Below are 26835 nucleotides of genomic sequence, written 5' to 3' on the forward strand. Positions count from 1 at the left end.
TTGTTTTTCTTTAGTAAGTGTTAAGACTACTTAGCACAGCTTCTATAAAGAATATAGTACAAAACATTATGTAATATTATGATTAGTATTACATAATTAGTATCTTCCCAGAGATAATAGGGAGTGTCAGAGGAGAGACTTACCAGTGTATTAAGGGGATGGTAGGATTAATTTGGAATTGTACCTAGAGAAAAATTTAAGTGGAAGCTGAACAGCTTTACATAAACAGACTTTAATTCTTGATGAAATGATAGTATCGTGAGTTCATGGACAATCTCTAATGCTATAACGTAAAATAATTTACTCATGAGTCATTTAATTAAACATGAATAATGGTTTCACATAAAATATTTTTACTAAAGTCTCAGCTGTCCCCCATGAGCGAACTACAGAGTCATGGTGTACCCTTGTAACTTTTTAAATCTGTGATATAATTTTAATTTTAGTATTTATACAATAGTTAGATCAAACAGCTGTTATTATTTGCTGTGTTTAAAATCTTCCTGAGTAAATTGATGTGCTAAATCTCTGTATTCCACAATTAATTTTTCTATTCTTCTTTTTCTTTTTAAAAGGGATTTGAAAGCTGGAAATATTCTTTTGGGTGAGGATGGTTCGGTACAAATAGCAGGTAAACAGATAAAGATAGAAATTGTTGTTTACAAAAGTGTTTCAGTTTCAAGGGATGTAGAACCGTTCCCAGGAAATGAATAAATGCATGTAATCTGTTTTGAGAATGTATCTGGCTGCCCTGCTTTACACACATATATTTACAGAATGTTTGGGTCTGAGGCATGACCTGTGTTTGATAAATCCTATTAGATCATCCTATAATAATGCCCTTTGAGTACATAGCGTTTTGATAAAGAATGATTTTACTTTCAATCTTATTACATTTTCTACATTTAAGATTGAATAATGGTAATGTTTTTATAACCACAAGGAAAGCACTTTTAAAAAACTTTTTTTTAAATTGTGTTTTAGTTGAAGGTTTACAGCTTAAGGTAATGTCTCATTCAAAAATTTACACACATGTTGTTTTGTGACATTGGTTGCAATTCCCACAATGTGACAGCATACTCCCCCTTTCCACCCTGGGTTCCCTGTGTCCATTTGCCCAGTTCCTGGTCTCCGCCCCCCCCACCTCCCCCCCTCCACCTTCTCATCCTGCTTTTGGACAGGAGCTGCCCATTTGGTCTTGTATATCTGATTGAACTAAGAAGCACATTCCTCATGTGTATTTTTTTTTTTAATCTTTGTCTGAAGAGCGGACTTTGGGAATGGTTTCAGTTCTGGGTTAACAGTACATCTGGGGCCATAGTTTCAGGGGTTCCACCAGTCTCTGTCAGACCATTAAGTCTAGTCTTTTTATGTGGTTTTGAGTTCTGTTCTACATTTTTTTCTCCTGCTTTGTCCAGGACCTGTCTGTTGTGTTTCCTGTCAAGGTAGTCATTGGTGGTAGCCAGGCACCATCTAGTTCTTTTGGCCAAAACTTAGTACATTAATTAAAAGCCTTTTATTTCTGAAGAGATGGCTGAAATAATTGTGCACTTTTAAAATGTAGGACTTACTCGACTCTTAAATTGGACCTAACATGGTTATTTTGGACTGTTATAGGCTTGTGGATGCAAGAAGTGTTGAGTGAAAGTGTCCGGCAGTGCTTCCATGCTCAGAGCCTCTTGTTTTCTGACTGAAAAGCCTGGAGTTAGATATAGCCGCATCCATAGTAACTTTCATTTTACCCCATATCCGAGGAGGTCTGTCTCAGCAGTCCTTCTAGCCATCAGTGCTTCTCAGTGGGGACAGCTTTGGCATTTTGTTTGAACAGTCCATCCCTGTACTGGACTGTCCCTCTCATTGCAGGATACTCCACCTCTGGCTTGCAGGTATTAAACATTAACAGCACCTTTTGGCAATATCCTCGGTGAGAATCACTGATTTTACTTTTGTTGTTGAAGAAGGTTGGAGTTTGTTCCAAATGTTTAATCAGCCTAATGTGCTTATTTTTGAGTTGGAATGGAAAGAATCCTATTTTCAAGCATAGGTTTTGGGGGCTTTGAATATCTAAGTTATTAGGCCAAAGCCAACCATAGTTCTTGGTCCTAGTTTTGTTTCTAGATGAGCCTAAGGATCTAGTGTTATTATCAGAAATGTAAGAGTTCATCAGAGAACAAACCAACCACCAATGCAAAGAATAAGCCACAAGTATCTCCTTGACTCATTGTTTGCCCCCCACCTCTGGGTGTCAAAAACCTGTCATACGATGCCCCTGGCCATATGACAAGCAGGACAGTGACCTTAGGCTCTGTATTTGTTGTTGTTGTGTTCTGTCAAGTCAATTCCTACTCATAGTGACCCTTTATGACAGAGTAGAACTACTGCATAGGGTTTCCTCAGCTGTATTCTTTACGGGAACAGATTGCCAGGTCTTTTCTCCCGCAGAGCCACTGGATGGGTTCGAACCACAGACCTTTTGGTTAGCAGCCGACTGCTTAACAATTGCTTCAGCAGGGCTCCTTCAGCTGTAAACTTTTTTTTTTAAAGGAAAGAAAACCTGTCTTGAAAATATGAAAGGGAATGATTTTTTTTTTTTTTTCCAAATTAAATGTTTCTTCTCTGGAGAACTAATATTGAAATTGGTATCCCTATTAGTTCTCCTGTTTGAAATGTTAGATTTACTCAAATATTGTAGTTGTTTAAGACCACTGGGGAAGCACTCAGTGTAACAGTTAAGCACAAAGACTTTGTAATCAAACAGGTCTGAGTCACAAACCACTCACTGCCTTTAAGCCTCAGTTTCCTCATCTGTGAGATGGTGATAATATTGCCCATCTTTTAGGCAGACACAGATTTTTTTTTGTGCAGCTACTAAAGCTTATACTTCAGGCTCCTGTGAGTGTAACATGTTTTTAGGAGTTTCAGAGTGTTTTAGGTGAAAAGAGGAAGCTAGTTTGCAATCAGGAAGTATTTCTATGTAAGCATTTTTAGTACTTTGTCTAAAAATATCTTAGAAGAAAGGACCTGCATCTCTAAGCTACAGTGAATTGATAATGATTTTTTAAAAATTCTAAATAAATATCCATGTTTATACCTCATTTTGTATTTTTTATTTTAAAGAGAGCCCCCTCCCCCAAATTGTATAAGCTTCGTGTCCCATGAAACCTGAATCCACCCTGTTTATAGGGCTGTTGCAGTGAATAAAGAAATGTGCAAAACGTTTATTACAACCAACAGAGTGGGTGATGGGGCAGGAACAGTCAGTTAAATGCGAAAGAAAGAAAATGGCCCTCAAACACATGAAAATATGCTTGGCCTCACTCGTAAACAGAAAAATTCAGATTAAAATGATGTTAAGATGCCATTTCTCACAAATCCAAAAATTTGACAACATTCTTTTGGTAAGATGTTAGGAAAATGGGCATGTTTATATATTGTTGGTGGGTAGTGCAGCGAGGTGGAATTTGATACATGCATCAGAACTATAGATGCATTTACCGTTTGACCTAGCAACCCAGTGGTGTGCTGGAGCCTGATCACAAGAGCTACGTGTGAACGTCTTTTCCCAGCCCTGTGTTCAGTGAATTCATGTTGGGAGCTTGAAATCATCCATGATGGGAGTATTTACACCATGGAAACCAGCAGATGCTACAGTCAGGGCCTTATCTGACAGGGAGCTGGTTGTTAAACATTTACTAGCACACTACCGCAGCCACCTCATTACAGAGAATCTGTCCTCCGGGTATCCTTGTGCATGCTTGGAATGACATGCATACAAGGTTATTTATTGGAACACTGTGATAGCAAAAGTTTGGAAATAACTAGTGAACATATGGTGTATCCACACTATGGAGTACCTACCAGCTGTAAAGGAGAATGAGAAGCCCACTATTCACTGACACGAAAAAAGTCTTCAGCATGCATGGTTAAATGGATCAAACAAGGTGGAGAACAATATATGTATGACTCTTTTGTGAAAGAAATGGGGAGAAATAAAAATGTGGTGTCTACACACACATATACCAAGAAGTAGTAGAAACATAATCAAGTGGAAGGGAGACTATTTAATGTATGCCTTTTATAACATTTTGAAGTTTGATCCATGGAAAAGTATGACCCAGTTTAAAAAAAATTAAAGAAAATAACCCAATAAATTTAATAAACTCCATGAGTGAAAGCTATTTTTAAACGTTTTATTATGAAAAATTCAAACAGCTCAAAGTCAAGACGAGTAGGATGAACCTCATGGTCCCATCACTGGCTTCAGTAATTATCAATCTTTGTCCATTCTTGATTTATCTCCCCCTTCTTGCCTATTTTGGTGGCTTTTATTAAAATAGTCATAAATGCTGAGTTTTGTTCTTGAGTTGTCTAAGTAAATGCCTTATATGCATATCTTCTCCCCACTCTAGGGATTCGGTCCTTATCCCATAGGTGAGTGACAGTTTGAAAAAACACATTAACTGAACAGGTGACAGCTGAACAAAAGTGGGCAAAAGCTTTACACTGTCTAGTCCCAGAGTTGTGTAGTTGCTAAGACCACAGGCTCCATGATCAACTGGCTTGGTTAAAATTCTCAACAGTACCCAGATGTTACTGAGTTGATTCCGACTCATGGCGACCCCATGTGTGTCAGAGCAGAACTGTGCTGCATAGGGTTTTCAGTGGCTAATTTTTTGAAAGTAGATTGCCAGGCCTTTCTTCTGAGATGTTTCTGGAGAGATATGAGCTTCCAACCTTATAGTTAGCAGCTGAGCACATAAACCATTTACACCACCCAGGGACTACTTGAAATTCTCAGGCCATCACTTATTAGCTCTGTTACCTTGGACAGGTTACTGACCTTCTTTAAGACCCAGTTTCCTTATATATAAAAGACTGTTGCCATCGAGTTGATTCCGACTCATAGCGACCCTGTAAGACAGAGTAGAGCTGCCCCATAGAGTTTCCAGGGAGTGACTGGTGGATTTGAACTGCTGACATTTTGGTTAGCAGCCGTATCACTTAACCAGTATGCCACCAGGGAGATATAAAAAGGGGGTAAAAATACAACCTTTTTTTTTTTTTTTACTTCATCTTTCTTTTGTCAAGTCAAATGAGGCTATTCCTGTCCAGTGATCATCAAAGTGACTGGCATAGAGTAGGCACACAATAAGTATCTTTAACAGCTACTGGTGTACTGTGGCTGCTGCTGCTACTGCTATTACTACTGCTTTCACTGCTGTTACTACAACTAACAGGATCACACCCACTCTCCTTTGCGCTGCCTGGAGATCACGTGAATCTCACATCTGTCTTGCAAGAGGTTCTGCTCTGAGGAGATTTATGAATTATAAAAAGGCAGTGCTTATTAATCATAGAACTTGGAGGTTAACTTGTCATTAATCTTGCTCTAAGCTGATAAGGAAGTATAACTAATTTTCTCTGTTCTATGATAGAATGGTCATTTCTCACTAAGAGGGTCAAAATCAAATGAGAAGACAGGTTAGGCCCTGTCTTATTCTGTCACTTGATACTCTGCCAGCCACCTAATCCTGTCTTTCTTGTCAGAGTAATGATCTGAGCTCCTTCGCTGGGCTTTTTGGAACACATTGCCCTTTCCTTCTTTCTCAGTTTAGATCCCCTGAGGTCAGATTTCCTGGTTTTTTCATTCCCTCATGGGCCTTTGGGTTTTTTCCTCGCTATGGTTGGTGGTGTTGAGTGTAACCCAGGCTGTGGTTGCACTGTGAGGGCGGCTGTGTTCAGAAAGGCATATTCAGAAAGCAACCGCATGGGGCTGCCATGAGCGTTAAATGAGTCAGTATATAAAGTGCCTAAAATAGGGCCTAGCACATAGTGAGGACTTTGTATTACAGCCATTTCAGGGTTTTTTTCGTCTCTTTTTTGCATCTGTGACTTCATGCTTTTGTAGTAACACAAACTGGAGTTGCCATTTCCTGGATGTATCGTGGTGGGTTAACAGAAATTTAGATGTGCAGTTTCTGTACCTCTGGACCTATAGCTTCCTAGAAGTCACATTTAATTTTATACATATCCTCTGACTCAAGCACAGCATTGAAGTCATATATTTAAAACTTAACATTTTTACCGTTTTAACTATAAAACGAGGATATTGCCTTAAAAAAAAAAAAAACACCTGTGTCCTTGGAACAGGTAAATGCTGCTGGTATCCCTGTTTTATAGAAGACTGGCTTGCCTAGTCATGCACTTGGTCCTGGACAGAACAAAATCAAGGACGAGGAGCCTTTGGGTCCTCACTCCAGGGAGGTGCAAAGACACTTTGCAGGTATCTTTGTCTGGCGGTGAGATAGGGAAGGTAGGGAAGGGTAGAAGGCATAGACTCTCAGCAACAGCAGAAGCTAGGCCTCCTCTTTTTGTTGCCACCTGTTCTAGTTGGACAAAGGATACATTGCTTTAACTAGACTGCGTTTGCCCTTTCTCCTTTGTATCTTTTACCCGTTATATCCTGTTTCTTGAAATAAAAGTTAAGCAGGGGAGAAGTTTGCCTTTGTTTAAACGCGCTATTTATCTACCCTGAGAGTATTATTATAAGCGTTATTTTAAAAATAAAAAGGTATTTTTGCTATCCTCGTAGAAAGCATAATTTTTAATTTAAAAATCACTCTGTCTACCGTAGATATAAATTCCCTTTCTCAAAACTTTATATCAGAACAGGGAAGATCAGGAGGTCTGGTCCAGACCATGAGAAACCCTTACCTATAATATTGTACAGTTAACAAGTGTAGTGAATAAGGCAAATGTGCTTGGTTCTGTTTAGCAACAGTCTAAACTCTGTGGAAATTATATAAGTTTTTATTGACTGTAGATATAAAACCAGTAATTAACATGTATTAAGCACTTGCTTCCCATGTGCCAGGCCAGGTTCCAGGTGTTGAACACATTTTGACTCATTCAGTCTTCAACTCCATGGGGAAGGTGCTATTATTATGCCCATTATACAGGTGAGACACTAAGGTACAGGGTGAAGAAGTAAATTGCCTGGGTCACATGTGGAATAAGCAGTGAAGCTGAAATTCTGACTTGGGCAGTCTGACTCCAGAGCCCATGAGTCCACATCTGGGGGGAATTCTTGCGGGCGGGCCCTCAATCTGGATTTAAGTGGTCTCAGTGTCGGTTGGAATACTAATAACAATTGCCTTGTGAACAAAAATAATCTTTCCCTTAACTAGATCTTCTACATCTCTGCACAAATCGATTCCATTTTGGGCCAGGGAACAGACTCAGCACCTTCTCCCCGTTCACTTCTTCAAGTTGAAACACACAGTGTCACTGGCGAGATTTCAGGGGATTAAGAGAAGCAATCGTTTTAGACCTCACCTGGTATAGAATTAAGCTCGGTAGTGACACCTCATCTCACTAGACTGGAAAACTTCAAATTTGATTTAGTGAATTAAAACCTGAAGACTACCTTAAAAAAACAAAACAAGACCCAGTTGCCATTGCGTTAACTCTGACTCATGGCGATCCGGCATGTGTCAGAGTAGGACTGCGCTTCATAGGGTTTTCAATGGCTGATTTACTCAGGATTAAAAAAATAAATAAAAGCTTAATTTTAAAAAAATTATATCTTCTATGCATAGAGAAGCTGTATGCATGACTTCCTGATAATAAATTTGGATAGGGTGTTTCAGTAAATACAATAATTTTTATTATGGTATGTGATAGGAGGAGTGGCCATTTGAAAGTCATGCTTTTCCCATGACATAGCATTTTATTTCCTAGTTTGATGCCCTGTCATATTGTTAGGAAATTCTTAGTACTTTGGGGAGTGACTAAGCCTATTTGTCCGGAATTAATGAGAGATACTTTTCTAAGCAAACAAAAATTCATGTAAAACAGGTTACCTTGGGGTGGGCACTTCAAATACACTTATTCTGGGGTTCTTTTAAATAGTGACCACTTTTAGTGGGCTATAAAAATGCTGACTTCTAAACATTTGTTCTGAAGAACATTCTAGAAGCATACATATAATAATTATAATACAGTATATACATACTATAAAACATATACATAACATATAATACAGTAATTAAGTACAGCTCATGGTCATTTCCACTTCCTTTTGCATTTTGGGAGTGTATGTGTTTGAATGTGAATTTCTCATCCCTGGTTTTTTATATCAGATAAATCAAATTCAGTATAGAGCTAAGGCAGCCTGAACTCTAGAAAAGTTATGACACCCATCTCAATGTATCTGGGCTTACCCAAATTAAGCTCACGCCCTAGGTTTTTCACTCTTTAAGTTGCAGTAGTGGGGTTTGGGGTAGCATCCCTGTTTTCTGGGAGAGGAATTCTATCCTAAAATAGCCTTTGAGAATGCTTTCAGCTTCAGTCTCTATCTTGAACGCTGAAAATCCTATGAGGAAAACCTGTGCCAGGAAAACATGCAACTAGATTTTACTTGCTTTCGGTGCTCTGATATTACCCTCAAGGAGCCAGAGGAAGGTGTGCAAAGTAGTTGAGTTTTTATACAGGAGCTGCAAGGTTCTAAGAGTATTTCTTGTGTTGTAGGGAAGACAGATAATATGGACTCCTGATATGCACCAGAGGTAGCCACTGATAAGTATCAGAAAGCTCGGAAAGCCCCTGAGGCATCTGACTCGGGAAATGATGATGTCACTGCATTCACCCGTGCCTGGGCTGGGAGTGAGAGGGCTCTGACTCCAGACTGACATGTTCCAAACTCTGGCACTGCTCTTTCTTGCCATGTAACAAAGTTAGTTAACCTCTCTGGGCCTCAGTTTTTTTTTTTTTTTTTAACATCTTTATGATGGGAAAATACTAGAGGGTTAACAGAGTTAAGACACTTTCCATTTTAGAATGAATTAGCTCATTCTGTTTTTGCACAGCAATGGGGGTGGTGCCGTTTAATTATTTAGGGTGTTGCCCCTGGTGGTGCAGTGGTTAAGTGCCCGCTTGCTAACTGAAAGGGTGGTGGTTCGAACTGTGGGAGAAAGATATGACAGTCAGCTTTTGTAAAGATTACAGCCCCGGAAACCCATATAGGGCAGTTCTGCTCCATCCTGTAGGGTTACTATGAGTCATAATTGACTCTATAACGGGTAACATCACCAGGAGGCAGTTAGGGAGGTGAGGCTTTAAAGTCCTCCTTATTCTTTCCTGGAAAAAATTTCCGGCCCTTTCCTCCAGTACCCCCACCCTCACGGGGTCAGTAAACATCTTACTTTGATGGTGCAAAAGCGTTCTGTACTAAATAGCCTACAACACTGTATTGGAATTGGTGTCAGCTTTTCCCTGTCCTCTCCAGACTGTACACTTCTCAAAGGGAGAAATTAGTTGTTCGTCTCAATAACCCTGAATAGTCCCTGGCACATGGCAGGTGCTTATAAACTTTTGGTCAACGTGATCTGACATGGAGGTGTGCTAGACACCCTGTCTCGGCCACTGTGCAAGTCCATGTACCTGTCAGTGGCAAAGGATGCCTAGGTAAGGCACAGCCAGAAGTCCAGATAATAAGACTGTATCAGCTAAACGGAGAGGAAGGTGAAAATATTTTACAAATTTAGGTATGTATGGTACTGTATATTTTTAAGGCTGAAAATAGTTTTTTAATGATTATTTTTTAGCTCTGATTTTGAGCAAGCTCTGCCTTAGCTAGCTAACAAATGAATCCAGTTAGGGAAAACAGAAGTAGAGAACACCAATTAAGAGATTTTGCAGACACCCAGAAAAGAGAGTACGTATGTACATTAAAATCTTTTAGGTATAAAGTCCTTTATCATGAGCCAAAATATTTGAGTTTCAAGACCAGTTTATAATTCAGTGAATTGTGGTTAACAAACGATGCCAGAATTCTCACATATTAATTCTTTGTTGGTTTAAGTAAATTCAGACAGTACATTAATGTGACCTCCTGAGTTATGGGAACTTGATATACGGTAACATTTGGTGAGACCTCTGGCATGGACCAGGGATGCAGTCAGTTCCTGAAACGTAGCTTTCCATTCCATCTGTACACCATTGGTGAGAAATACTTCGGGATCTTAAAGTAGCTTCCAATGCTTTAACAGCTGCTAGCAGTTGTTCGAGCAGCAATTTAAGAAAGTCTTTCTGGGAGAACTCAATGGGGGAAGAGTGACTTTGCTGTAGCCTCTGGCCCCCTACTGGAATTTTTCCTCAGCTGTGCATGGGGGACAGGGTTGAGCTTCAAGGAAGGGTGCCTAAGAGAACATGAAGCAGATGGGAACGAATCTTCCTTTCTTTCTCTGTCTCATCCTTTCTTCCTGCTCTCCTTCTTTCCTCCCTTTAAAGGCCTGCAGTGTCATTCTTAAATTTTCTATATTACCAAAAGTTGCTGAGGTCTGGGAAAAATAAGAGTTTTTAAACTGAGAACAGCACAATTCAATTCATTTTTATGCTTGATCATTTTTCATTTATTTTTCTGTTTCCCAGAACCTCTCTTCATTATAACCTGGTAAGAAAGTGAGCGTTAGGTATTTGGGTTTCATGTGCCTTAAGTGGTTAGTGGAGAGGTATTTATTGAGCATCTATCATGTTCCAGACACAGTAAATGTGTCTGAGCTAATATAATGTTAAGCAGTGGAGACATGATTTCACGGACATTAAACAATTATCTATAGAAATGTGCTTTCAAAAAATTGTAATTAAGTGTGTAGGGAGATAACATATTCCTGGGGAATCTGAATTAGCCATAGTAGAATGAGTTTAATAGATTGACCTGGGGATAAATCTTAAATGTGTATTATACAATATGAATAATTTTTGGTCAGTCAAACCTTATGATTAAGAAAGTTACTACATATATCATACATCAATTATAGATTTTTAGGAAATTTAAATAGAGTTAACATGTGTTTATACTCTGTGGAGGAGCTCTGGTGGCACAGTGGTTAAGTGCTCGGCTGCTAACTGAAAGTTCAGCGTTTTGAACCTACCCAGCCACTCTGAGGGACAAAGATGAGGCAGTCTGCTTCCATAAAGATTTACAGTCTTGGAAACCATATGGGGCAGTTCTACTTTGCCCTACAGGGTTGTTGGAATCCACTCAGTAGCAGTGGGTTTGGTTTGGGTTTTGGGTATACTATATGGAATGTGGTTTAAAACTCGATTACATAGAGTGCACTTGAGGACACAGAACTCAGGGATTATCTAGCCCCCTTGGTCACTAATTAATTTACCATGTTACCACAACTCAGCCAAGTCCTTTGCTTGCCATGGTTTGTGTCACTTGTAAAATGGAGTTCTTAGGGTCTCGGGTTTCTTTTCACCTCTAAAAATTGTCTAACTTTTCAATACAGAAGAACTGTATAACCCCCATGCACCTCAACAAGCTGTCTTTCCATAGTTTTCCCCACCTCTTTTAGAGGCAGCTTCCTCGCATACCCCATGTCCTGTCCAGTCTGTCCCCAAATCCTGTTGTTTACCATATTTCACCACCTCCCATGCTGTCATCCTGGTGCATGCAACCTCAACTCTAGACTATTACAATAGCCTCCTATGAGGTCCTTCTCTTGCCCTTAGCCCTCTGGAGTCTGTTCTCTACACAGCATCCTGAGTGATGCTATTAAACTAAGTCAGTTTTTATCACCCCTTTGCTTAAAACCCTCCAGTGCCTTTCCATCTCCAAGTGAAAGAACCCTTATAATGACCCACAAGTCCCTACAAGATCTGGACCATCATTATCTCATTGGCTCTATCTCCTACTTTTTCTTCTCCCTCATGCCACTCCAGTCAAACTGGCCTCCTTGCTGTTCCTAGAGCCTGCTGTGCATACTCCTGCCTCAGGACCTTTGCATCAGCTCTTCCCTCTGTCTGGATACACTTTTCCTTACCTCCTTTAGATCTTGGCTCCAGTCATATCTGTGGGGTTTCCATGGCATCCTGTGGTAAACTGCAACTCCCTCCCCTATACTCTCTATCCTCTTTTCCTGCTCTATTTTTCAATATTATACATACCATTCTATGTTAACCAGTTGCCATCCAGTCAGTTTCAACTTATGGCAACCGGTGTGTGTTGGAGTAGAACTGTGCTCCATAGGGTTTTCAAGGCTGTGACCTTTTAGAAGTAGATCACCAGGCTTTTCTTCTGAGGTGCCTCTGGGTGGAATCAAACTGCCAACCTTTGTGTCACCCAAGGACTCCATACTCCTTATTAGTGGTTCTCAAAGTGTGCTCCTAGACCAACAGCAACACCTTGGGAACTTGAAAAACCCATAACCCATTGCCGTCAAGTTGATTCTGACTCATAGTGACCCTGCTGGACAGAGCAGAACTGCCCCATAAGGTTTCCAAAGCTCTAAGCTTTACGGAAGTATCTTTCTACTGTGGAGTAGCTGATGGGTTTGAAGTGCTGACCTTTTGGCTAGTAGCTGAGTGCTTAACTACTGCACCACCAGGGCTCAGGAGAACTTGATAGAAACTCAAATTCTTGTGCTCTCCCACCTCCAGACCTCCTGAATCAGAAACCTTGGAGGCGTTTTAACAAACCCTCCAGTTGTTCTGATGCACAGTGGAGTCTGAGGATTACTGCTACATATTATACTTAGTTACGCTGTTTATTACCTATGTCGTCTTCTTTTTTTTTTTTTTTTCTTATACCCCTGCCCTCCCAATTTAAGGGTCAGCTCCATGAGGGCGTGGATTTCAGTCCTGTAGTCCCAGTGCTGACAACTGGAATGGCACAGAGTACGTGTTCACTATATAGTTGTTGGATGAAGTAATGAACATATAGTAAATTAAAAAAGTATTAGGCGGCAGGCTTTAATGAATGCTCCTCGTATTTCAGTGACTCTTCAATGTTAGGAGTTTAAATGTGAGGTTTTCGTAATCAAGATTTCAAATTCTGCCTCTTACTTGAAGATTTTCTTTGTGCTGACTAATCCTTCTCAAAACTTTGTGGAAAGGATGTAAATTTAGCTTTAAATACCTGTGGTAACTGGAATTGTGCTATTTCAATCATCTCCCATAGGGACCATCTCTCTCTCTTTTTTTTTTTTAATAATTTATATTGTGCTTTAAGTGAAAGTTTACAAATCCAGTCAGTCTCTGACACAAAAGCTTATATACACCTTGCTACATACTCCCAATTACTCTCCCCCTAATGAGATGGACCGTCTCTTTAAAAAAAAATGCACAGAAGCCTCTTTCTGGCTTCAGGGAGGCTTGTGGTAGCTGAGCTAGTTGAGTGGGGATTTGTATGAAAAAGACCACCTGTGAGCATATAAATATTGCATTGGAAATTTAGACTTATTAATATTTGATCTAAGTTGCTGGTGCCTGTCTTTGTGAATATGTCCAGCTAGGAGCCCCCATTGATTTGAGAAGCACCTTTGGCTTGGGAAATAATAATACTTGTATAATATTTTTTTTTTTAATATACTTATCTAGTACTCTCCCTACATCAGTTCTGTAAATTCAGCAGAACAGGGATACAGATGAGGGGACCGAGGACCACTGAGCAGTTGCTGACTTGTTTAAGATCATACTGAAGGTCATAAAAGCAGACAACTCTCAGATCCCCGACTTCGGTCCTTGGCTCACTTCCTGACCGTTAGGCACCCCCCTCCTCCAATACCGTCATTTGTTCCGCATATAGAGCTTAAATATGTGCCTTCTTAATGATGGTTCAGCTACCCCAGGCTCAGTTCTTTCAGCTGTAAAGTAAAGAAAATTGACAACATTTCTTCAGTTTCTTTTCTTGCAATGAAAGATTTGAGCGGCCTTTCATTAATAAAACAGTTGCCATTGAGTCAGTTCCCACTCGTGGCGACCCCATGCATATCAGAGCAGATCTGTATTCCATAGGGTTTTTAGTGACCAATTTTTTGGAAGAAGATGACCAGCCCTTTCTTCTGAGGCACCTCTGGGTGGACTTGAACAACCAACCTTTTGGTTAACAGCCAAGCATGTTAACTGTTTGCACTACCCAGGGACTCTGGCCCTCATTAGCCCCAGTGATTTCCCCATTTTAAAGCATTTAAATCAGAGGATGATAGTGGACATGGAGGGGAGAGTAAGCCTAAGTGTATTTCCTGTGGCTACTTTTATCAGTGTCTTTAAAGAAAAAATCATCCCCTTGCCCATCTAGGGAGTTAGCCGTGGTTTGCATTTGTTCACAATAATTACCATATTTAGTGGTAAGTTAAAAACTAGTGAGCGCTTGGTCAGGTGTATTATTGGAGCTGAGAACGCTAGCTCTTACCTTGTACCTTCAGTGCAGCTGCCCTGGGATTCCTGCTTCGTCTTCTCTGACGCCCTCCCTTCTGCTGCTGCTCCCCCGGATGTGACCTCCAGCTCTACTTCTTACCTTCACTTCACCTGTTTGGGGATGCGTTCTGTGGCTCTGACATAGGCAAATTATCTGTGGTTTGCTATTGTCTTAAACTGCTATCTTTCATATGTGTGGCTAATTGACTGTATAAATCAAATGAACTGTGAACCAAATATGAATTGACATTGACTACTTACAGAGTTGCTGTGAGTCAGAACCGACTTGACAGCACATAACACCACCACTGCTTATTTGGGGGCAGTGATCATTCAGTGGTAGAATTCTTGCCTTCCGTGTAGGAGATCCCTCTTCAGTTCCCAGCCAGTGGACCTTATGTGCAGGCACCACTCCCTGTCAGTGGACGTTTGCATGTTGCTATGATGCTGAACGGGTTTCAAGGGAGCTTCCAGACTAAGACCAGAAAGAAAGGCCTGGCAGTCTACTTCTCAAAAATCAGCTAGTGAGTACCCTATGGATTACAACAGTTTGATCCCCTTGTGCATGGTGCTGCCACGAGCCAGGGACCGACTTGATGGCAGCTAACAACCACCACCACTTATTCCCCTATCTTTTTGTCCCTTTTAAGCCTATGTTCCCTTGATTGTGAGAGTGGAGAAATTGTGGGAAAGGCATGGCAGCTCGTATATCCTCGGTGGTATTACCAAGAGTCCTCCTGTTGAATTTTTCTTCTTATGATTTGACTATATCATTGTGAATTGACATTGATTATATGTGTAAAGTCCAAACAAGTGTTAAGAACTTCTTGCTTATAAGTAAAAGCCTAGTACATTTGAAGGAAACCTGTTGATGGCCCTTTCCAGAGTCTACCTACATGAGACCCCACTCATAGGAAGGCTCCCGTCTTTGTGTTTCTTTTATTTATTTATGTATTTTTAAAACAGATTTACTTTAGAATGCATGACTGAGTACAAGAATATTTCAAGTTCATTATATACAAAAGAATATTTTATAGTGTTTTAGGTGAAAGTTTACAGCACAAATTAGTTTCACTTTCAAAAATTTATACGCAAATTGTTCAGTGACATTGGTTGCAATCCCTGCAATGTGTCAGCACTCTCCCCCTTTCCCTTTACATCCTAGGTTTCCCGTGTCTATTCATCTACATTTTCTGTCCCTTCCTGCCTTCTCGTCTTTACTTTTGGGCAGGTGTTGCCCGTTTGGTCTCAAATACTTGATTGAACTAAGAAGCACGTTCCTCACGTGTGTTTTTGTTTTGTAGTCTTGTTTAGTTTGGTTGAAAGTTTAGTTTGGTTGAAAGGTAGTCTTTGGGAGTAGCTTTGAGTTCTGAGTTAGCAAGTTGTCTGGGGCCATAGTCTTGGGGGTTCCTCCAGTCTCTTTCAGACCAGTAAACTGGTCTTTTTTTGTGAATTTGAATTTTGTTCTACATTTTCCTCCCACTCTGTCTGGAACCCTCTATTGTGATCCTTGTGAGAGCAATTGGGGGTGGTAACTGGGCACCATCTACTTCTGGGCTGAGGCTGGTGGATGCTGTGGTTTGTGTGATCTCTTAGTCCTTTGGACTAATATTTTCCTTGTTTCTTTGGTTTTCTTCATTCTGCTTTGCTCTGAATGTGATGGGACCAGTAAATGTATTTTAGATGGCCACCTGCAAGCTTTTAAGACCCCAGATGCTACTCACCAAAGTAGGATGTAGACATTTCCTTTATGAACTGTGTTATGAGGGTTGACCTAGATGTCCCCGAGACCATGGTCCCCCGCCCTCAGCTCCAGTAACTTGGTCCCTCAGGGTGTATGGTTGTGTGTAGGACTCATATAAGAATTTTTATACAAATCATTCCATGACATTGGTTACATTTTTCACAAAGTTTCAACATTCTCATTATTTCTATTCTGTTGGTTCTGTTTCCGTTAATATAGATTTCCTGCCCCTCCTTACCTTCTTATCTTTGTTTTAGGGTAAATGTTGACTGTTTGGTCTCATATAGTTGATTATGTAAGGGAGGACAGTACTCACAGGTGATAGTGTTTATTTTATAAGCCAATCTATTATTTGGATGAAAGGGGGCCAACTGGGAGTGGCTTCATTTCTAAATTTAAAGAATATCCTAGGGTGATAGTCTCGGGGGTTCCCCTAATCCCTGTTGGTCCAGTAAGTCTGGCCTGTTTTAGGAATTTGAGTTTTGTTCTGCATTTTTCTCCCTTTTTATCTGGTACCTTCCATTGTGTCCCTGGTCAGAATGGTCAGTAGAGGCAACAGGGCACCATCTACTTCTTCTGGTCTCAGGCTAGATGAGGCTTTGGTTCACGTAGGCTATTAGTCCTATGGACTGGTTTCCTTCATTCTCTTTTGTTTCAGAGGTGTAGAGACTAGTAGTTTTATCTTAGATGGCCACTCAAAAGCTTTTAAGACCCAGACGCTACTCAGCAAACTATGATGTAGAACATTGGTTTTATGAACTATGTTATGCCAATTGACCGAGTTGCCCCATGAGAGTATGGTCCCAGGCCTTCAAACTCAGTAAACCAGTCCCACGAGGTATTTGGTTATGTCTAGGAAGTCTCCATAACTGTGCTCCCTATGTGCTTTTTTATATATATGAATATATATGCAGAACACACAAACATGCATATACATATGCTTACAAATACACTTCTACATGCGCACATACATACTCACATGTGCCTTCCTGTACACATATATGCATATGTATCTATGTAACCACATACATATTTTTTCGGTTGTTACTGCTGTTGTTACAAAATTGTATCCAACATTTGCCATAATTGTCTTTTATTCTTGTGTACCTCTCAGTGTCTTCATTTACCTTGGTCAAGTTGTGCTCACCTCCGCTGTATTGTGTATTGCCTTTCCCATCACCAGAAATAACAGGTGTCTACTATGGGATTCCCTTTCCCTCCCACTCCCAACCCTGGTAACCATCAAAGAACATTGCTTTCTGTGTGTATTCCTATTCTTTAGTTTTTATAAAAATGAGACCATACAATGTCCTTTTGTGATTGAGTTATTTCACTTAGCATAATGTCCTCTGAGGAGCCCTGGTGGCACGGTATTAAGCACTCGACTGCTAACCGAAAAGTTGACGGTTGAAACCCACCAGCCACTCTGCAGGGTAAAGATTTGCTTGTGTAAATATTACAGCCTTGGAAACCCTATTGGGCTGTTCTACCCTGTCCTGTAGGGTCGCTATGGATCAAAATCAACTCGACTGCAATGGGTGATAACCTCCAGATTCATCCATGTTATGTTTCTTGGACTCATCATTACTCTTTATAGTTGTGTGGTGTTGCGTTGTTGGAAACCCTGGTGGTGTAGTGGTTAAGTGCTACGGCTGCTAACCAAAAGATCGGCAGTTTGAATCCACCAGGTGACCCTTGGAAACTCTATGGGGCAGTTCTCCTTTGTCCTATAGGGTTGCTGTGAGTTGGAATCGACTTGATGGGAACGGGTTTTTTTGTGGGTATTAATTGTATGTATGTACCACAATTTATTTATCCATTTATCCATTGATAGACATTTAGGTTGTTTCCATCTTTTTGTTATTGTGAATATTGCTGCAGTGAACATAGATGTGCATATGTCTATTTGTGTAACTGTTCTTACAACTCTACAATATAAATCTAGGAGTAAGATTGCTGGATCATAAAGTATTTCTATTTTTGACTTTTTGAGGAAGCTCCATGTCGTTTTCCGTAGTGGTTGTACCATTTTACCATCCCAGCAGCAGTGTATAAGGGTTCTAATCTCCCCACAATCTCACCAGCCTTTGTTGTTTTCTGGTTTTTTGATCATTGCTGTTTTTGCAAGGCTGAGATGGTATCTCACTGTAGCTTTGATTTGCATTTTTTAATAGCTTAATAGCTAATGATCAGAGACATTCATTGTTAGGCACCTAAATGTCCTCTTTGGTGAAGTGTCTGTTCATGTCCTTTGCCCATTTTTTGGTTGGATTGTTTGTCTTTTAGTTGTTGAGTTGTTGAAATTTTCTATATTTTTTTAGAGATTAGACCCTTAACAGATTGTCGTTGTCAAAGATTTTTGTCCCTATATGTAGGTTCTCTTTTTACTCTTTTGGTAAAGTCTTTTGATGAGCATAAATATGTAACTTTTAGGAGGTCCCACTTATCTGTCTTCTCTTGTTTGTGCATTTGTAGTTGTGTTTGAGACTATTTACACAAAAATCAGGACTCCTACTTTTGTCCCTATGTTATCTTACAGGAACTATATAATTTTAGCCTTAACATTTAGGTCTTTGATCTGTTTTGAGTTAGTTTTCATGTATGGTGTGAGATATGGATTCTGTTTCATATTCTGCAAATGAATATTCAGTTTTGCCAGCACCATTTGTTAATGAGACTGTTTCTTCTCCATTGAATGAGGTTTGGCCCTTTATATAAAAGATCAGCAGCCCATAGATGGATGGATTTATTTCTGGATTCTAGATGCCGTTCCATTGATATATGTGTCTGTCTTTGAACCAGCATCAGGCTGTTTTGATTACCGTGACTGCATAATAAGTTTTGAGATAAGGATGTGTGAGGCCTCCTACTTTGTTCTTCTCCAGTATTGCTTTGGCTATTTGGGACCTCTTTCCTTTCCATATAAAGATGGTGATTAGTTTTTCCATTTCATTAAAGAATATTGTTGAGATTTGGATTGGGATTGCATTATATCTCTAGATCACTTTGGCTAGTATTGATATTTTCACAATGTTGAGTCTTCTGATCCATGAACATGCAGTGTTTTTCCATTTATGTAGATTTCTTTTTAGTTTCTTCCAGTAGTGTTTTATAGTTTTCCTTGTATAAGCCTTTTACATCCATGGTTGGATTTATTCCTAGGTATTTTATCCTTTGGGGTGCTATTGTAAATGGTATAGTTTTCTTGTTTTCCTTTTCAGAGTTCTCCTTATTAGTGCAGAGGAACCCAACTGATTTTTGTATGTTGATCTTGTACCCTCCACTTGCTTAATCCTTCTATTAGGTCTAGTAGCTTTCTTGTGGTATCTCTGGGATTTTATCTGTATGGGATCATGTCATCTGTAAATAGGAATACCTTTACTTCTTCCTTTTCAATTGGATACCCGTTATTTCCTATTGTTGCCTTATTGTTCTCGCTAGGACTTGCAGCACAATATAGAATAAGAGTAGGGATAGTGAGCATCCTTTTCTCTTCCTGTCTCAAGGAGAAAGCTCTCAGGCCTTTTCCGTTGAGAATAATGTTGGCCATTTGGCATATATGCCCTTAATTACGTTGAGTAATTTCCCTTCTATTCCTTTTTTGCCAGGAGTTTTTTTTTTTAATCAGGAAAGGGCTTTGGGTTTTATCAAATGCCTTTTTCTGCATCAGTTGAGATGATCGTGATGATTCTTTTCCTTTGTTTTATTTATGTGATGAATTACAATGATTGGTTTTCTAATGTTGAACCACTCTTGCATACCTGATATGAATCCCACCTGATCATGATGTATTATTTTTTGATACGCTGTTGGATTCTGTTGGCTAGAATTTTGTTGAGAATTTTTGCATCTATATTCACGAAGAATATTGGTGTGTAAATTTTCCTTTTTTGTGATGTCTTTACCTGGCATTGGTAACAGGGTGATGCTGGCTTCATTGAATGAATTTGGGAGCATTCCTTCTTTTTTCTATATTTTGGAAGAGTTTGAGTAGAATTGGTGTCAACTTTTCTCTGACATTCCCTAGTGAAGCCACCTGGACCAGGGCTTTTTTTTTTTGTTGGGAGTTTTTTGTGACATCTTCAATCTTTTCTTTTGTTACGCGTCTGTTTAGATTTTCTACCTCTGTCATAGTGGTTAAGAGCTATGGAGAGCTACAGCTGCTAACAAAAAGGTCGGCAGTTCATATCCACCAGTCACTCCTTGGAAACTCGATGGGGCAGTTCTACTCTATCCTATTGGTTGCTGTGAGTGGGATTATCGACTCACCGGTAATAGGTTTGGTTAGGTTTGGTTTATTTGAGTTAGTTTAGGCAGGTAATGTGTTTCTAGAAATTTGGTTTCTTCTATTTTTATAGGTAAAACTCTATGTTTAGGAAATAAAGAGATGTCTTCTGATTTCTTTCCTGCTTTTGGTGTCAGAAAAGTCTGTGAAATTGTCGGTCTGATATTTCAAGAGGAGGTCATGACTGCCTCTCCCTCATTAATCGATGAGAAACATGGATTTGTCCAGAGCAGCTGATAGGTGAAACTATATGCCCAGACCCAGTAACTATTGCAGGATTGTGTTTTCTCACCGTAAATTTTCCTTTTCCGTGATGCCTTGGACACCATGCTGTGGGTGGGGGCTGCAACCTATAGAGCTAGACGAGGCCCTTGAGTGGCATTTGCTTGCAAGAAGGAATAAGTAGTACTGAAAACCAGGAGCCTGGTGGGAGGAAAGGAGGTTGGGGGAGAGGGAGGGTGTCAGAAGACTCTATGGTTTTGTCTGGCTCCTCAAGGGTAATAGGCTCACTCCTGAGCAGGGGAACTGGTGCGTCCCAATCTGTAGTGAGGCGTTTAGTAATTGGTTTCTACAGGTAGATAAGATAAGGCGCCCTGATGGTGCAATTGTTAAGTGCTCAGCTGCTAACAGAACGTTTGATGGTTCAAACCCACCAGCCGCCGAAGCAGGAGAAAAGACCTGACAGTCTTCTTTGTAAAGATTTTATAGCCTTGGAAACCTTATGGGGCAGTTCTACCCATAGGGTCACTATGAGTCGGGATTGACTCAGTGGCGCACAGCAATAACAATAATAATCTGCTTACAACAACAAAAATCTGCTTCTGTAAAGATTACTGCCTAGGAAACCCTATGGGGTAGTTCTACTCTGTCATACAGGGTCGTATGAGTCAGAATCAACTGGATGGCACAAACAACAAGTAGTAGCTAAGGTACCAATGTATTAATTATCGACTCACTGAAAAGATGAGCCAATTCACAGTTATTACTCTAAAAATGGCATCACCCTCACACAATTGCACTTGAGAGGCCTTCATGAGTAGGAGAGAAAGGAGTGGAATTACAAACACCTGTTCCAGGAGTGGTGGTTACCTGCAGCCTGCCTCGTCTAGAGTGCCTGTTAGTGAGCAGGTGATACTGATAGGCTGTTAATTTGGTGTGATTACAAATAATTTTCATGTGTTTTAGAAAAAAATTTATAAAAATCTGAGTTATTTCCATAAAGGTATACCACGTGTGTGAATTTGTCCTGATTGATGCAGCGGACACAGTTGAGAATCACTGAGCTACACAGATAGTTTTGTGTGGCACATGATTGACATTTTTAGTATTGTCTTTGTACTTGCTGTGTCATAAAACATGTAAAGTGCAGACGTACGTATTTGTCTGCTACTCTCTTGCCTTTACTGTGGTTCTTATCATCTGTGAGGAGAAAGAGGGAAGCTCGGAGTTGCCTTTTCAATGAAGTTTTCAGGTCAGACTGAGTCATGCCGCAGCCCCTGCTAGAAAAACAGACCTCTAGGTAAGTGCCTCTTTAAGTCTAAAGCACATTGAATCCCCTGGGAATCTTGCTACAATACAGATTCTGATTCAGTGGGTCTGGGCTGGGCCGGAGATTCTGCATTTCCTAGAGGCTCCCAGATGATGCTGGTTACTCTGGTCTGTGCAGCCTACTTTGAGCAGCAAGGTTCTAGACTGGAATGCTGAAGGCACTTTTCTGTCTTATTTTCCTGGAAGTGTCTTGTTCTGTTTGTGGGAGGTTTATGTAAGTGTAGTCCCAAACAGCAGCTATTGGCAAAAAAAAGGGAATTGGATTCTTTCTGCACTATGTTTTCCTCCCTCTAGACTTCTCTGCCTTTGTTTTGATTTGTGCCCCTGGCATTAGGCGGCATGCTTAATAACGGAGCTGTTTAAAAATCCAGAATTGCACTCTGTGCTAAATTCTATTCTTGTTGATTTTTTACTAAGTGCTTTTGAGGATTGCAACAATTTTGGCCTCCAATGCAGCGATTAACCCTTAGCAGTTAGGAAGTAGGTATGAACATGGCTGGGCTGGGGGAAGACAGGGTGACTGTGAGAGTTAAGAAGCCTTTGGGAACAAATAACAGAGTACTTGACTGACAGGAGCTTAAGCAATAAAGACATTTAATGATCTCCCATAAGGAGAAGTCTGGGTCATTCAGTTCCAGGGTTGGTGCAGAGGCCCTGGGATATCTCAGAGGTCACAGGCTCTTTTCCACTTTCTCTCCTGTATCCTCAGTGTGTTGGGCAGCACCTGTCCTCAGGCTGTTCTTGCTCCCAGCGTGACATCCTCACGTGACAGTATCCCAAGCAGGAGGGAGTGGGGGAGTAAAACAGCCTACCTTCCATCTCTCAGTTCTACTCTAGTGGCTTGCGTGTCACCATGATGCTGGAAGTTATGCCACCAGCACTTCAAATGTCAGCAGAGTCACCCATGGCGGACAGGTTTCAGCAGACCTTCCAGACTAAGAGACTAGGAAGAAAGACCTGATGATCTACTTTTGAGAGCTAGCCAGTGAAAACCAAACATTGTCTGACTTGCTTGCTTTGGACAAATCATCAGAAGGGATCAATTGCTTGAGGAGAACATCATGCTTGGTGAAGCAGAGGACCAGCGAAGGCAAGGGAGACCTTCAGTGAGATGGGTTGGCACAATGGGTACAACGGTGGACTCAGACATGCCCGCAATCATCGCGATGCAGGACCAGGCGGTGTTTTGTTCTGTTGTATGTGAGGTTACTATGAGTCGGAGTGGACTTGATGGCAGCTCTCTATCTCTGTTACTCAGGAGAGATTTCCCCAGAAGAGCCTGCCCAGTATTTGCGTTAGGTTCCATAGGCCAGGACTAGGGCAGACCCTCAGACCCCTCACTGGTAAAGAGAAACAAAGCATCATGATTGATTTAAATCAATAAGATTAATTCTGGAAGCCTGGCAGACAAAATTAGGAGTCTGTCAGAGAAAAAAGAAAGGGGTATGTTGGGTAAGCCAACAGTTCATGTTACAAGTACTAAAATTGTTGAGAGCCTGTTATGTTCTAAGCTTCCTGTCATATAGTTGGGGAAGCTCTTGCCTAAAGAAGTTAGCAAAGAGTCTACTTGGGACTCACACTCTGGCCTGTTTGATCCCAAAGTCCCTCCTGAGAGTGGAAATGTGGCTTCTGTCACTGCCTGTGTCTTCCCTTTGCTGCCTCTTCACTTCCCGTCAGTTTTGGGGATCGTTGGTGGGGGAATCACTGGAAGGGCCAGGACCCTATGGTATGTCTGTGAACTGGGCCACATATACCACATCAAGTGCATCACCACTGGGACTCTTGATAGTGGTGCTCACATTCATGGTGCCATGTCACATCACTGTTACAATACTGAGAAACCCACATGCACAGACAAAAATGGTATTATTTCAAGAAGGGATGTGTCTAGTGCCTGTTGGCAGCCACTGTCCAAGATCTTGCTGAAACCTGATCCGAGTTTCCTGGGCTCTGTTCTTTTCTCAAGTGCTGAGTTCTGCTGAGCATGGTGCAGGCACCCAGAGGTGCGTCCTCCACGGCCCACCCATGCTCCCTCCAAGTCAGCCCTACACCATGCTCTATCCCGCCATGGTTTGCAGGATTCCCAGCAGGCAGGAGAGGATGGCCCTCCCCCTGTTCCTCTCAGTCTTGGCTCTTAGTGGTCAGAGGTCTGATGACACCCTGACACTGGCAAGGCTCCAGGAAAGTGAAAAGTTGCTCCTATTTAATTTAAAAGCAAAACCAAAACAGAAAAGGTGGCAGACAAAGACTGGGTTTAATTATACATTAAAAACATAAAATTGAGACTTTGATTTGATCGGTTAAAAAGCTAAAGGCACTTTGCTGAAGTATGTGATAATTTGATTTGCATTATAATGAGAAGGAAAAAATACTGCCAGTTTGTTGGCTTCCACATACATGACAAATTGTGGCCCGGGGTGGGCCTCATTGTCATTCTTCAGATGCCTCAGGAGAGAGAGATTTTAATTAGAGAGCAGTGTGATCAGAGTTGCACTTTAGGAAGAGTAATTTGGGTGGAGTAAGTAGGATGGATTGCATTAGAAGGAGTTTTGCCTCTGATTCTGTAATCATTACAGCTGCACCTTTCCTTGGTCCTTGTTTTCCTTCTCTCACCCAGAGAATCAAGGGGTAGAGGACACGTGGTTGTTCCCAGCAAGCAGGAGATGATGCGTTTCTTTCTGAGTACAGTATATTGGAGCACCTTAATGTATTTCTTCTACTTATGTCATTTTAGGTCATGTGATAGTCGCTATATTTAAGTTAACATCATATTTCTCCATGTTATCTCTCACTGGACGGCCAGGATTGTGCTTAAATCAAAGTCCTGTGAGCCCTGTGATATCTAAACACCCAGCATGCGCACTGTGGTATACACCCCAGGTTTGCTAAAAATAAGCAAGTGTGATACTCTACCACTGACAACACGTTCCAGTATAAAAACCATATAAAAAGAGCTAAGTGCATTGTTTAAAAAAACTTTCTATAATCTGCTCCTAACAGAATTAAGAAAATATTTTTTTTTTATTTTGTATCCATTATTATGTTGTTTGCATAATTTAAATCCTAAGGTACATATTATAAAATAAGCTTGTTCATTCATCCAACATAGGTAGTATAACGTTTTCGGGAAACCTATGGGACTCAGAAAGGCTTGAGTGCTGGCAGCCCTGGAAATGTTCCCGTGTGTTTAGAAACACATTTCAGTTTTGCCAGTAAAGTCTTGAGAGTCTCTCATGAGAGAAAAAAAAAAAACAAACTTGGAATCAAACTACATTTCAAAAGGATTGTTTTGAATGATATAAATGTGACATTTAAGATTAACCAGAGAATCCCAAACTAGTTCTTCTGTGTTGGGCAATTGCAACATGATCTTTACGCAGGGAGGAGCTTATGACTTGTGGAATATTAACCCCATTATTCCATTGTGTACCTCTTTTCAGTAAAGAAAAGGGCTTTGAATTTCCCCGAGGAGACTGGGGGCTAAGTGGCTCACTCCTCTGTGAAGGATTGTGGATTTTATTCAGACCCTTACTAACTTGCTGTGTGTTCTATGGCAAGTCATTTTACCTTATTTTAATTCTTTCCTCTTTTTTAATTCCAGTATCCACTAAAACCATCAAATTTTCTGAAGATTTTGACTAATCCTTTCCACTTCCAGAATCTCTATTCAAGTACAGGCTCCATGATTTTATTCCTGGGGTATGGTTGTGGTTGTAGTCTTCCTTGCTTCTTGTCTTTCTCCTTTTCTGAGTACCCTATCATGATCGTTGGTGTTGTTAGCTGCCATCTCGTTGACTCCCGACTCATGGTGACCCCATGCACAACAGAACAAAATACTGTTTGATCCTGTGCCATGATTGGTTGTGGAGCAGGCCTTTTTTATCTGTAGGGTTTTCGTTGGCTGATTTTCAGAAGTAGATTGCCAGGCCTTTCTTCCTAGTCCATCTTAGTCTGGCAGGTCCCTGAAACCTGTCCAGCATCATAGCAGCACACAAGCCCCCACTGACAGATAGATGGGTGATGACAGCACGTGAGGGGCATTGGCCGGGAATCGAACTTGGGTCTCCCTCATGGAAGGTGAGAGCTCTACCACTGAACCACCAATGCCACTGCTGCATGCTTACTTTTCCCCAATTTTCTTCTTTTCTGGACAGAGAATAACAGTAGTCCTGGTTGCTAATTGAATCGGGTTCAAGTTTCCTTACATGATTTTCAGACTGGTCTGTGGCTGGGTTATCGCAATCTCAGGGCTTCCCAGCCTTTTTAGATCATGGCTTCTGGCAAAAAGAGACTGCTTAAAGCAAGAAACTCCCAGGGATCCCTGAAGTTTTGGGGGCTTGTGCTGCCTCAGATCCCCACCTTGGAGGTCTGCGGGAGTCATTATCTCTTGTAACCCATTTTGAATGCAGCTTAGGAAGCTCTGAACTATTACCTGTTGGTTTTGTTACTCTCTAATCAAATGTTTGAATTGACCCCAGCCAATTTTTTCATGCACAATCGAGGTTCTTTTTTAAATAGATAATGATAGAAGCTGATGAAATTTGACGTGTGTGAAGTTTGGCAGCTCACCCTCAACTTCACTTTCAGGTTATAAGTAGATCAGGTTTCAGGCTAAATTTTGCCGTTTACTGGCAAGCAAGTGCTCAAACCATTCTCACAACATTTGTTCTATAGGCTCAAGGAAATTCCTGTTCTCTATCCTGCTTGGCGGATGAAAAATTAGCTTGAGGCAGATATGCAAAGATTCCATATGCAGTTTTCTTTTACCCCTATACTTGGCATCAGGAATCTTACTAGACGTGTAACTAGATAGGGATTTAGCCTACACTTTGGGTCTGATTGGATTCTTTCATTCTGTTCATGCAAGGATGAATCTGAAATATTTTAGCCAGTGTCTGTGTGCCAAGTACTTTTATTTTCACCAGTGAAAGTCCATTTCTGACATGTATCATGCCTGTTAACAGGTCAGTTTTCCCTAGTAATAATCCCTTTGAACAACTGGCTTATACTTGGCCATACTTACATACAGATAGCAGAAATACTTCTAGCAGCT

General features: G+C 40.7%; 1 protein-coding gene across 12 annotated transcripts in view; it reads left to right on the forward strand.

The window, feature by feature from the left end:
- Positions 1 to 26835, forward strand: part of STK39 (serine/threonine kinase 39) — a 420086-nt gene that overhangs the window by 98674 nt on the left and 294577 nt on the right. For all 12 annotated transcript variants that reach the window (XR_010322295.1, XM_064287029.1, XM_064287028.1 and 9 more), the window contains exon 5: positions 576 to 631. Coding sequence is in view for 11 of the 12 variants with exons in the window: in XM_064287029.1 (XP_064143099.1) it covers positions 576 to 631 (56 nt within the window). In the remaining variant the exon portion in view is untranslated. The remainder of the gene's footprint in view (positions 1 to 575; positions 632 to 26835) is intronic.

Source organism: Loxodonta africana, chromosome 6 (genome assembly GCF_030014295.1).
Source record: "Loxodonta africana isolate mLoxAfr1 chromosome 6, mLoxAfr1.hap2, whole genome shotgun sequence".
Classification (NCBI taxonomy): Eukaryota; Metazoa; Chordata; class Mammalia; order Proboscidea; family Elephantidae; genus Loxodonta; species Loxodonta africana.